Genomic DNA, 12,320 nt, shown 5'->3' with positions numbered 1-12,320 from the left:
GCCAGCCACCCAAAATCATCTTCCTAAGCACTTTGACGGAAAGATCATTTAGTGCTCAAGACGCTCTGGAAATCATTTCCTCAATTTCCTACTGGACACAGTTTCCAAAACTAAGCAATCTATTAAGATTGTCTTCCTTGAGACTTTTTGGCTTGCTCCCCTACTGATAATCAGTCTCTGTAGACCCTCAGGTATAAATATTGTGATGTTCAAGTACTAAATAAATAATAACTATGGAATATGTGTATTGTCACCAAGAGAGTCCGGCATACAGCTGAAACTGGCATTGCTGTTACCAGGCCCAAAACCTTCACCCAAATCAGTCTTGGGTTCATGATCACCACCAACATCTATACAGACTGAAAGAGGCTGCAATTAAAGTATATAACAGTGCACTGGAAAATCTAGTCACAAATTCTTAGTTTCAGCATTGTCAAAAACGTGTAACTGTGGTCTTTCCCATCACTTCCAGCCATCCAAGACTGTCCTTACAAGTTTTGTTCTTTACTGCTAACTTGTTTTCTTACTCCACTGATTAAGCTTCTTGTGACGCTGGCGGAAATTGACTCTTGTTCCATAATGCTTATGATGCACCACACCATTTACTCTGATGCACTGGCTATTCATAGGGAGAACATGTGCAGGCATTTGGTGCCCCGTACACGAGTACTGCAGTGCTCTAGTACTACTAACGGACTGGAGCACCAACAGTCTCCTTATATGCCATACTGGTACCTTCGCCCAGCTTCAATAGGTGGACAGTTAAGTAGATTGTAACTGTGCATGGGTATTTTCTGGGTTTGGAATGGATTTCCGTGGGTGGCTGGTCCTGTAAGATTATCCACGCATAAATATGACCAAAGCTTGAGCAGTAAGACATCTACTGTCTCAAGTAAGGCAAATATCTGCTATACTTCTTTCTGGTGCATAATAACCCATGAAGTTCACTTTTAATCAGGCTACTTTTTATCATCTACTGGAAACAGTTTTCAGGCTGGTATTTCCACTGAAAGAGTGACAATACCCTAAAAACAGTCACCCTGGCAAGAAATGCATTCAATACCTCCGTATCCAAGACAACTGTGTATCCTTGCTTAATGGATGTACAGATAGGAAACGTGAAGGTGGCTTCAGTGTCTAACTGAAACCATTTTGTTTTTTTGTTTGTTTGTTTTGTTTTTAAGTCTGATGCATTTGATTTCGTTTGCAGTTGTCATCTTTTCAGGCCTTGAATGTAACTATATACGATTCCTGGAAGAGCTGGAATAAAAATGCTCTGAATAATGACCGCTGCAAAAAATGCTGATATTTTCCTGTCCGATGGTGAACTGCACCAGTTGAATCAATGACATAATCCAGGCTGCGTCACTTTTTGGAGCACAAGTCTAGAAAGGCCCAGCCAGAGGAGGATCAAAAGCATCTATATCATTCTTATTTCTAAATTGGTCACCCATTTCAAAATGTTATTTTATCCTTTATTTATTGCATTCACAAAAGGTTTTTGGAATTCAAATGTGCCAGTTATGGGGTTAAACTCTTTCACTGACCTGGAGGACCTTATAAAGCCTCAATCAGTCTCTACTTGTGCATTTTATTTTCCTTAAACAGCAGTCTCTGTCAGACACTTATTTTAGCTAAAAAGCTTTACTGGAACAAAGAAAATTACTGGAACAAGGAAAACAAACAGTCCTAAAAGGCACCTCTAAATACTACATGCATCAGTTAACTCAATCCAATATACAGACCTATGAGAAAACTCAAGAATTTAAAATTACTATATAAAGTTTGAATTTACTTTAACTACAAATGAACTAAAGCAGTAAGGACATCCAATAACCATCTGTAAAGCATTTTAGTGTAATATTCCTAACGCATCTTCTTTTCCTCAACTGAGATCTTGAGAGAATCTCTAACAGTTGTAGTATTTTTATACAGTCTTGGGATTTTTAATTATAATTTTAAAAGCCTGTATTTCACTTTATTGGCAAATAAACAAGCTGATTATTTTTATACTAAAGATTAACATGGCAAGTTAATTTGTTTGTCTTGGTTCATTATCAACAGCACATCATCAATTAGAAATGTTGGGACAGCGGAATATAGTTTCACTTGGAAGTATAAATTAGTTTATTTAAAAAACCTGCTGCTATTCACCATACGAAAGTAAAACGTGAAAAAAACGATTGTAAAGACTAGTCTGTAGCAACTGGTAAACATTTAGTAAAAGACACAGCCAAAAGTGGAAAAATAGAACCTCAGAACGATCCACGCTGTGCAACGCAGGTAAATTTAGGATTTATAATTTGTTGAAGTCAAGAACTCCACTTCTTAATACACCTGTTTAAGGCTATAGGAGAGAGCATGTACTGATACAGGTTACACATCACATTTTGAGATTTAATAGAAGCAAACAAGCAATACAGACTGTTTTAATATTATTATAGAATTTACATATTATACAATTAAACAAATTCAGGCACAATCAAGTAAAATTGTAGTGTGGAGCTCAGAATGCAATAGTATGGAAAAGGTGCCAGATCGAATTGATAGCAAATTGATTTAGGTATTCACCGCCATGCCAATTCAATCTTTAGCCTTTCAGTTGGCACATACCATTAAATGGGCTGTCTGCCCCTCTAGCTGAAACAGCAGAGACAGGAATGCTGAAGTTTACATCAAGGCATTTTAAGGGTTTTGGAGATCATACATTTTTGCCAAGAAAGCTATCTTTGATTTACAAGCAGCTGCAAATGTTCAAATAAATTTAGCTGCACTCTGAATAGCTCTGTAGCAGCACATAACACAATGCTTCACAGTGTTAAAATTTGTCTCCTGCAGCTATGTTAGTAAAAATTACATTCTGATTCAAGGCCCAGATAACCACACCTGGTCAACAGCACTACTGTATGCCCTTTGATTGTCTTTTGCAACCTGAATTTCATAATTTGTCCAAAACTTAACAATTGTCCCCCAAGACCTGCTAGACTCATGGTTGTTAAACTCTGTACAATCACCAATTAACCTTACCGTTGGCAGGCCTCAGGGGACGGTCACTTTTTAAACACCCAAATTCCCTCGGACATGGGAAAGACCTGTTCGGTTTACCTGGACTGTGCATCTTCTCCTGTTCACTTGTTCTCCCACCATGACTTTTCCACAGCAGATGTCTTAGGTGGGGAGGGGGGGGAAGGGGGATTAATCCAATTCTACGGGGTAAACTCTTTAGAAATACAAGAATGAGACAAAAATCAGGCACTTGCCTGTGAAGCTCTAAAATCCTGGCCACTACCGGTCTCTTCTTTGTACTCACTATTCTGCCTTGTGTTGCTTCTCCCAGGAGCCCTCCAAAAGTGATTACAGGAGACATACAGGCACAGTACAGGAAAAGTATCGAGGCCAGGCACTGCAGGCTTAATGCATCCTTGAAGTCACTCAAGAAAAAAGGTGCTTTCCTTTTGATGTCAAGGATCAAACCACCAAAAAGCCTAGATAGGTGAGATGAGACTCGTCAAACTGTACACTGTAGGAGCCCACATTCTGTACACAATTAACTCCTTCACAAAACTTCCAACGAATTACACAATAGACACATCACAGCAATATTTTAACATTCATAATAAAACATTTTAAAATAAAGCATGACATTAAACTAAAACAATTAGGTGCAATTCGCTCGCAGTGACACGTTGACAATGTTTAAATCACATCTTAAATTCCAGTCCTCAAAGTAATGAAGGCAAAGAGTTATCACGGTTGTGACTCAGGCAACACAAGCAAGCCTAATGAACAGGACCTAGGTGTGGTGGAACCGGAAACTGCTTCTTAAAAAGCTGTTAAATCGTACAAGGCAGATATTCATCCAACAACATGTATCCTTCCTAAGCATTCACCCATAGCCTTGTGTATCCTGCATATCACCTCTGTTAGGGGAGCATTCAGGGAGAAGGTACAATGAATTGTGCAAGACTATCCATGTTCTCATCTAACTGGAATGCAGAGACAGGCATTGAGTAAGAAAGGTGAGCTAAGAGAATCTCTCTGCAACATAATTACAAAGTAAAACCCATTATGTATCTTTGTGGTCTAAGTAAGCATTTCTGGTAACTCTGATAGAACTTAGCTCTAGAAACTTTGCATTTATAGCACTGGATTTTTACTTCCTGGTGGTGTGCGGCTGAACTCAAGTTAGAGTTCAAATACATGGATTTCGCACAGGTGGAGCACTACACACTTCATGCTTTAGGAACTATATGAAAAATGGGGTTCTGACAAGGCTCTCAACGTGAAAGGCACAAAGAATGAATAGCTCAAGTATGAGGCTAGGGTAGCAGTCTCTAAAGACTTGCTCATTTACTCTCCCTCAACAGTACATGCTCAAGGGTCACCTCAAAGCCTGGACATGCCCAGAGGGAACATTAAACATGTGCATGTCACATACAGCTGACCCCTAATAAATCATATACAATATTTGATACTGGGAGGTAATGTGGTCCATTGTGGTTGTAACTCCAAAAGTGATGACCACAACTCACCCAATTTAAAAAGGTACTTAATGTTTCAATGTAAGCTTTGCTTATAATTATCTGCTTTCCATAACGGACGTATTCCGATTTTGGCCGTCCATTCACACGCTGTGGGGGCCTTTAAACCCCTCTGGACTTAACTACAGATATCCTCTAAGCTAATCCTGCATCAGGTTTCAACCTGTACTGGGTATTTAGTGTTTTATAGCAAAGGGCACGTGCATTCTATTTTTTTTGCCAACTTCAAACATGACAGATTAAGCTTGGCTCTCAATAGCCAGTCAGCCTCTATTGTCTAGGGACATCCAAAATGCTTGAAATGTTTGTTTCACCTAGTTACACATACCTTGTTTTTAAAACTACAGAAAAGCTACGGACAAGATTTTCAGCAAGCTGGAAGTACACAGATGGGGACAACTGCGTACAAGATTTGGTGGCGTTTCGTTCAACTTGTTTGTTAAATGCTTCCATCAAAATAATTAACATGCAGATTCACAGACACCTTGGTTTTGGGACAAATGCTTTGAACTGTTGTGCTACCAATCAATCCATGCAATCTCCCAGAGATCAAACTAAAACAAATTACGCTTTCATGCAGATTCAACAAATGGTGCTAAAATTATTAAAATGTGCATTGCCTATTAAGTAAATTCCCCAAACATAACTGCAAAGAAGCTACCTCTACTAAACCGTATATGTGGACGTGTGTCACAATAGCAGCCCAGCAGGGTCCTAAATGGAGAAACGAAGGCATAATAGGAAGCAAACTAGTCTATCCTAGGTGGATATGTGACAAGAAAATGGTTTTGGCCATCAGCTGTCACCAGAAATCTAGATGTGATGCTACATCAGTAAGTAAGATTTAACAGCTTTTTAAGAAACTTTGTCCAGTGTCCCACTAACTGGTGTTAGTTCAACATGAGAATGGAAAGCAGGCATAAGCAAAATTACTACAATGTTATGTTTAAACAGCATACGCTATTAAAAAATAGACTGGATGTCGGTAAAACATTAAGCATGCATGGCAGTTCTTTCCCTTCTAAAACAACTTTGATTTTTAAAAGGTACAAATTAAAGCAGCAGCACTAGTGAAATGTTAGGGTTTACCTGTAAAGCCCAGATATCTCTCTTGCTATGGTTTAACAAGAGGTTGTGCAATAGGAAACTAACAACGTTTATACCATTAAGGATTTGGGGGCCTTATTTGGAGGATAGGGTTCCCTGTAAACAAGGGGTGCATTTCTTGTCTGTCATATTTTGAATGTTACTGACTATAATGCACATTTAATACAGTGGGTGGAACATCTGCCATGTTGCTGACAGAGTACCATGTTTGAAAAACTCTAAATAAGGTCTGTAAACTACTAAAACAAAATACATCCTGCTGCGAGTCGTCTACAGCTCCAAATCCTTTAAAAAGTATGCCTCGAAACTGCAATGAAAAAGCAATTTACATCTCCATGCATAATGCGAGCAATTGGGCACCAAAGACGGCTATGCTTTTTCTTCTAGACAAAGAAGTCTTTTGATGAATGCTCTATATAAAGACACGTAATGTGTGATGAGCCAATCAAGTTTGAATCTCTCTGAACTAGGTCCATCCAAGGCCTTATTTTTTCTGATTCCAGTGCCAATGCTTGGGGTAAAAAAATAAAAAAATACACATATACCCAGTTACGGCGACATTAGCTCACATACTCTTTTCAATGCCATTAACATCGATGGATGCAACAGATATTAATTCATTGTGTTACTATACAATTGAAAGGGCTCCATGCATAGAAAGTGACCAATCCCCTTCTCAGTATCATTGAAATAGCCATCGGCTATTATCCCTATACTAAAAAAAAAAAAAGCAATAGAATTTATACTTTTTTTTTTATTTTTTTTTTATTATTTCCATGGATCCCCGGGACCACTAAGAGTTCTCTTGTAGCGCCTACAGGCTATTTAGTTCAATATGTATACTGCAGGAGTGAACCGCGCAGCATGCACTAACCTGGAAAGGGTCCTGGCATTAAAGAACTGCAGCAGGAGAAAATTACATTTTTGCATTTAAAAGCCAGGTCATAAGAGATACTCTAAAAGGAAATAACTGGTCACAAATCCTAAGTCAGGCTGGGAGCCAGTTTCAATGTGGAATGGCCAATACCGTTAAAAAACCTCCCATCAGACTGGGGAACGGCGGAACTTCGACACTGGTAACAAACACATTTGAAAACCTCGGCAGGCAACCACGTGCACAAAGGATCAATTTCCACCTCGAATAAGCTGGACCTAGATGATGGAAAGCTTTAAAATTAATACACAGACTTGAAAATAATCCTGTACGCAAGGTACATTGTAGCTGAGGAAGAGACGCACCAAGTGCGAAACAGCTGAATTTTGAATGGATTGAAGTCTCAGTATAAGGTATAAAGTTGAGCCCATAAGGAGCAGCAGAATTCAAACCAAGTATATTAAGTAAAGTGGACTGAATTACCAAGAGGTGGACCAACTGTGCAAATAAGGAAGAATCTTTTGCAAATGATTCAACAGGTGGAAGCAGAAGAACGTTAGTTTGCCAACCTGCGGTATATAAGAGAGATATCCTGATCAACCATAACAGCCACACCCAGATTACGCACAGCAGTCACAGGCGCAGGCAGGGGAGTAAACCAGGCAGGCCAAAGGCCAGCTGGTAAAGTCCTAGGCCTGTTCTTCCCAGGAAAGATGAAGATCTGTTTTATCTGTGATTAGTCTTAAAGATATTTTGCTAATCCTATGAACTACCTTATGCATACAGTAATGGAAAACAAAGCACTGTGAGGCAAGAGAGTTAAGAGCCAAATATGGATGTCACCTGCAACACAAAATTAAGGCTGGCCGAGCAAATAAGTTCCACCACAGGAGGAACATAAAGGTTAAAATGTATATGGTTCAACGAGGAGACATGCGTTATTCTTAACACACTGTGTTGAATATGCCCTGGTTGGCCTGCATTCAGAAGTCATTTAGCACAAAGACCGGAGGGGTCTCCATGCTATGAGAAGGCCTGAAACCAGATTGGTCAGTCAAAAATATAGATAAACTACAAAAAAAAGGATAAGCTGCTTGCCGACTGCTTTTTTTCTAAGACAGTGAATGGAAAACATAACAGAGCCGGTGAAAATTCCGCATAACAGGGTCTGCTTTTTTTTTTTTTTTTTTTAAGTAAGGGAACAACAAATGCACGTTCCCAAGTTGGAGGGACAGCCGGTGGCAAGAGATCTGTTACTAACACCCTGAATGAAGAGGACAGGTTCAAACAGGATACCCTAAATATCAATTGGGCAGTGGCGAATGAATTACAAATAGGAGGTTCAAAATCTTTAACAAAAAAAAAAAAAGAGGGTTTGACCCTTAGTTCTAGAGTGAAGATATTGAACACAGAAATAGTTTACTACAAAGTCCTTGTGACAGAACCAAAGTTGAGGCCATACAACCAGGAGATGAAAGTGCGAGCATTATGAAAGATCTTTAAAAGGTAAATTTGTCTACAAAATATTTAGTTCAAACAGTGTGTTAGCGGTTACTAGTCCCAGCGCTTAACATAAGGGAAAAGCCTACGCCATACACGCTACAACTTTTTGCAATTAAGTTTAGCCTCTTTTAGAGTAGTGTTGTACAAGTAGGAGGAGGACAGGTACAATGAGAATTAGAGGAAGCAAATGGAATGGCTTCATCGAAAGGCAATAAAATCCTCAAATTCCGCCTCATCTGTAGCCGAGTAGGGAAAGGAACCCAGAAATCCCACTTCACCGAGAGTCAGGGGACTTCTGTGAGGCCAGTTGGAGAGCTTTGGTTTTATTCGTCAAAACTGTCAATAGCAAATCAGCAAAAGAAATGATTACCAAGACACTGAAGAGATAGTGAAATATAGTGTCGGCCTATAGTGACAACACTTAGTAATACCCACTTCTAGACCCTCAAACTCAGAACCAAAGTATTAAAGTGAAAATTCTGAAAGAAGTGACAACTACCAGGGTATCAAGGAAAGGATGGGTTTGAAGATGAAAGTAACAATTTGTTTTGTATTTTTACTGTGAGGTTCTTTAAGTGTGCTATTAAAATGCATTAAAAAAAAAAAATGCAGTGATTAGTTGCCAACAGCAACTTACATTTTTTTTTTGTAAACATTTTGATTTCTAATGTTTATAAAGCCAGGCCGCATAGGTCCACACAGGGTAATGAGACTCCAACATTTACACAGTTTCTAGCAATGGTCAGGTCTTATCTTACCTATCCTAGGAGAACGAAGAAGGATCAGCACATTTACATTGTAAACAGTGGTTCAGCAGCTCACTCCACATGAACCATACAAAGTCCAAAGCATAAGCTCTACTCTAGGCCCTTAAAGATATGCAGGAGTAAAAAGCCCCAAAACTGGTTATTTCAATAGTGCTGCTGTTTTAAAGATGCTGGGTCATCATGGTCAGTATCCACTAAGGACTTCCCTTTGTCCTGCACGGGCCCCATCGACAATCAGCATAAAGCTACAAAAGATATGTAGTTCTATTCATAGAAGTTGCATGATGAATTGTTAAATCTGCATCTAACTAAAAGCGCAAACATTTAAGAAACACTGCAAGCCTGTACACATTCAATAATCAGTTTACCAACACACCTTCCACTCCTCTGTAGCTCGGGCCCTATGTGGTGGGCCTCCTCCTCTTTGACCGCCTCGCCCATTGGGGGTGAACCATTAGGAAACATAGGTGTTTTCCTCTTTTCCTATACGGAAGAAGAGAAAACTGATCATCAAGATATTGTGCAACACTAACATCACTATTAAATACTAGGCTCAAGAGAAACTACTTAGGGGTTAAATAGCTGTAGGGGTCATAGAATGTAGACCTCACTTATCAAAAGTAATGCTATACAGTTAACATCAGTTCCTGATTAACTGGTCAAATATGTGTTCCCACATGTGGTTTATCGGTGAGCTGGAAATAAGAACTATGACAAACAATATTTAAGGTACGGTTAGGCAAACACGCTACCATAATCAGGTTTTCCATTTGAAATATCTCTTCATTTGGAGTCTGCAGTAACATGCTGATAATTTCATTAGCACAACTAAGTTGACAAGATAGCAATATTTACCAAGCAAACACGGCAAACTTATTAGCATGTAAATTTGCATGCAACGGGGGGGGGGGGTAAAAAAAAAAAAAAACACTTTCATTATTCAAGGCTGGAGTGTCCTAGAACATAACAGAACTTCAAATACAACAGCTATTGTAAGTACATTATTAGAACCTTCAGCTCTTGCCGTGGTTTCCCCCGCCTTGGCTTCTGACATCTTGTTTTTTGATCTTGTGCTGAACGTTTTTGCTGGTTTTCGGATTCTGGGCACTCTACCACTGCAGTCCAGTGCAAGTGCTCTCTGTGTAAATTGTATTGGTTAACCCATGACTGGCATAGTTGATTTACTAGTAAATAATCCCTAGTATAGTGCACCATGTGTGCCCAGGGCCTGTAAATCGCAAGCTACTTGTGGACCTGCAGCACTGATTGTGTCACCCACATGAGTAGTTCTGTAAACAGGCCTCAGACCTGCCTCTGCAGTGTCTGTGTGGGCAGGTTTACACTGCCATTTCAACAAGACAAGTGCACTCACTTGCCAAGCCAAAATCTTACCTTTTACTGCATGTAAGTCACCCCTAAAGTAGGTCCAAGGCAGCCACATGGCCAGGGTGCAGAGTATTTAAAAGGTAGGACATGTACTGGTGTGTGGTTACATGTCCCGATAGTGAAATACTGCTAAATTTGTTTCATTTTTCACTATTGCAAGGACCATCTCTCCTATAGGGTAACAGGGATTTGCCTTGAAATATCCTTTAAGTGTAATTTCCCACTGGGAGCAAATCGAGATATCTAGTTTGGGGTCTCTGAACTCGCAATATAAAAATACACTTTTTGGTGAAGTTGGTTTTTGAACGGAGTTTAAAAATGCCATTTTTAGAAAGTGGCCATTTTCTTGCTTAACCATCTGCATCTCTGCCTGTCTGTGGAATATAGGTCTAGGTCAGGATGACAGTTGGGCTGTTTGTGTATTCACTCAGTCACACAAAGTGAGCCGAGGTGTGCCCGCATATCCTGATGGTCCATCACCAGGCTGATGAGTCTTCCTGAGCTAGAGTGCTGGGAGGAGCAGACACTTGCACCTGAATATGAGCTGTGCCTGTCCTTACACAAAGCAGTCCCTGAACCCCTGGAATGTGTCTGGGGGCCAGGGAAGGAAAGACATGGTCTTGTGCACTTCAAAGGCTTCTCTTTGAACTTTACCTACTTCAAAGACAGAAATGGGTATACGTACTGGACTTCTGACACCACATAGATAGAACACTTCTGAACTGAGGACATTCTGCCAGGAAGAAGAGCTGGATGCTGTAGGAGGGACTGCCACTCTGTTGCTTTGCTGTGCTGTGCTGGCTGCTGCTGCTTGCTACCTCAGTCCTTGGAGTGAAAGGCCTAGACTTTGCTTTCTACATCCTGGTTTCCAAGGTTCTCCAAGTAGTTGAACTGAGCTTGCCTCCTGTTAAAAAGTCTCAGGGCTATCGAAGACTTCACCTACCAGCGAATAGGCTCTTTTGCTGAGAGTCCTGAATTGCCAAGTGGTGCTAAATCCAGTTCCTGGGCCCTTGGAAGTGAGCTCTGCTGCAACCAAGAAGGAACTAAGCACAGACCTCAGAGCGACTTCAGAACCGGCGCCGCTCGCCCACTCCATGCCACTGCCTCCACTGGAGCTGTGGTCCCCGCTGAGTGCAACAACCAAGACCTCCAACAAAGGCCCGACAACCCTGCAGCACCTCCGGAGTCCCGCCACACCGTGAGCAACGTCGCAGAACCCGTGGCATGTGGTATAATTGCGACACCACCAAGCAGACACATTGCATCTTGACATGCTGGATTTATCGATCCTGCCTTGATGGACTGAACCAACGCCTCACCACCGATGCCATATTGCGTCCTCTGCAACCGCAAGGAAATGATGCCTCATCTCCACAGTAGCAGTAAGGAACTGATGCCACACCAGCTCTGGCAACGCCTCACCTCCCAAACTCTTTGCAGTGTGTTTCCTCATCGTTTTCCAAGGTACTGTTACCCAGAGTCCGTGCGACTCCGGGACCGACCGGCACTCCCTCGCGAGTGGCGTAGGACTGTTGGAAGCGACTCAGTCAAGACACCTTGATAGCCCCAGTTGGAGCTATTGTGTATCTAAGCGCTACACTATAGTTAATCTTTGAAAAATGTAATCTTTACTTGTGTATGCTGGATTTTGTCATTTTGGCCTGGTTTTATCTTGATAAATGTTGGCTATAAACTGGTATGAGTACTTTTGTGGTGTTTTCGCTGTGATACTGGGGAGTATACAAATACTTCACACAATGCCTCTGAGACAAGCCTGACTGCTTGAGCCAAGCTACCAAGGGCATGAGCAAGAATTATCTTAGTTGTGCGACTCCCTTAACCTGACTCGAGTAAGGGTCCCTACTAGGACAGGGTGCAAATCACTACCAACTACAGACCCAATTTCTAATATACATCATGCCAACATTGATGCAAAGGAAAGTACAGTAGTGTAAAGGAGTAAGGGTGGCATGCTTTATGCAAAAGCAAAAACTAATACATCTGCTAAACTGACTCTTGCAACCGCACACTAACTATGCATTTGGCCTTCACTACTGAAAAGTTGGTACATTAGGTATTCTCAACCTCCTGCTAACCAGCCTCAACATCTTAAATGGCAATAGTTCAAGCGATGAGACTCTG

At 40.8% G+C, this 12,320-nt stretch overlaps 1 protein-coding gene across 3 annotated transcripts in view; it reads right to left on the bottom strand.

The window, feature by feature from the left end:
• Window positions 1–12,320, bottom strand: part of SLC4A7 (solute carrier family 4 member 7) — a 305,235-nt gene that overhangs the window by 129,077 nt on the left and 163,838 nt on the right. For all 3 annotated transcript variants that reach the window (XM_069212019.1, XM_069212017.1, XM_069212018.1), the window contains 2 exons: window positions 9,169–9,275; window positions 3,311–3,485 (listed from right to left, as the gene is read on the bottom strand). In XM_069212019.1, coding sequence (XP_069068120.1) covers window positions 3,311–3,485; window positions 9,169–9,275 — 282 coding nt within the window. The remainder of the gene's footprint in view (window positions 1–3,310; window positions 3,486–9,168; window positions 9,276–12,320) is intronic.

This window comes from Pleurodeles waltl, chromosome 10 (assembly GCF_031143425.1).
Source record: "Pleurodeles waltl isolate 20211129_DDA chromosome 10, aPleWal1.hap1.20221129, whole genome shotgun sequence".
NCBI lineage: Eukaryota > Metazoa > Chordata > Amphibia > Caudata > Salamandridae > Pleurodeles > Pleurodeles waltl.
This window is presented reverse-complemented; position numbering and strand designations above follow the sequence as displayed.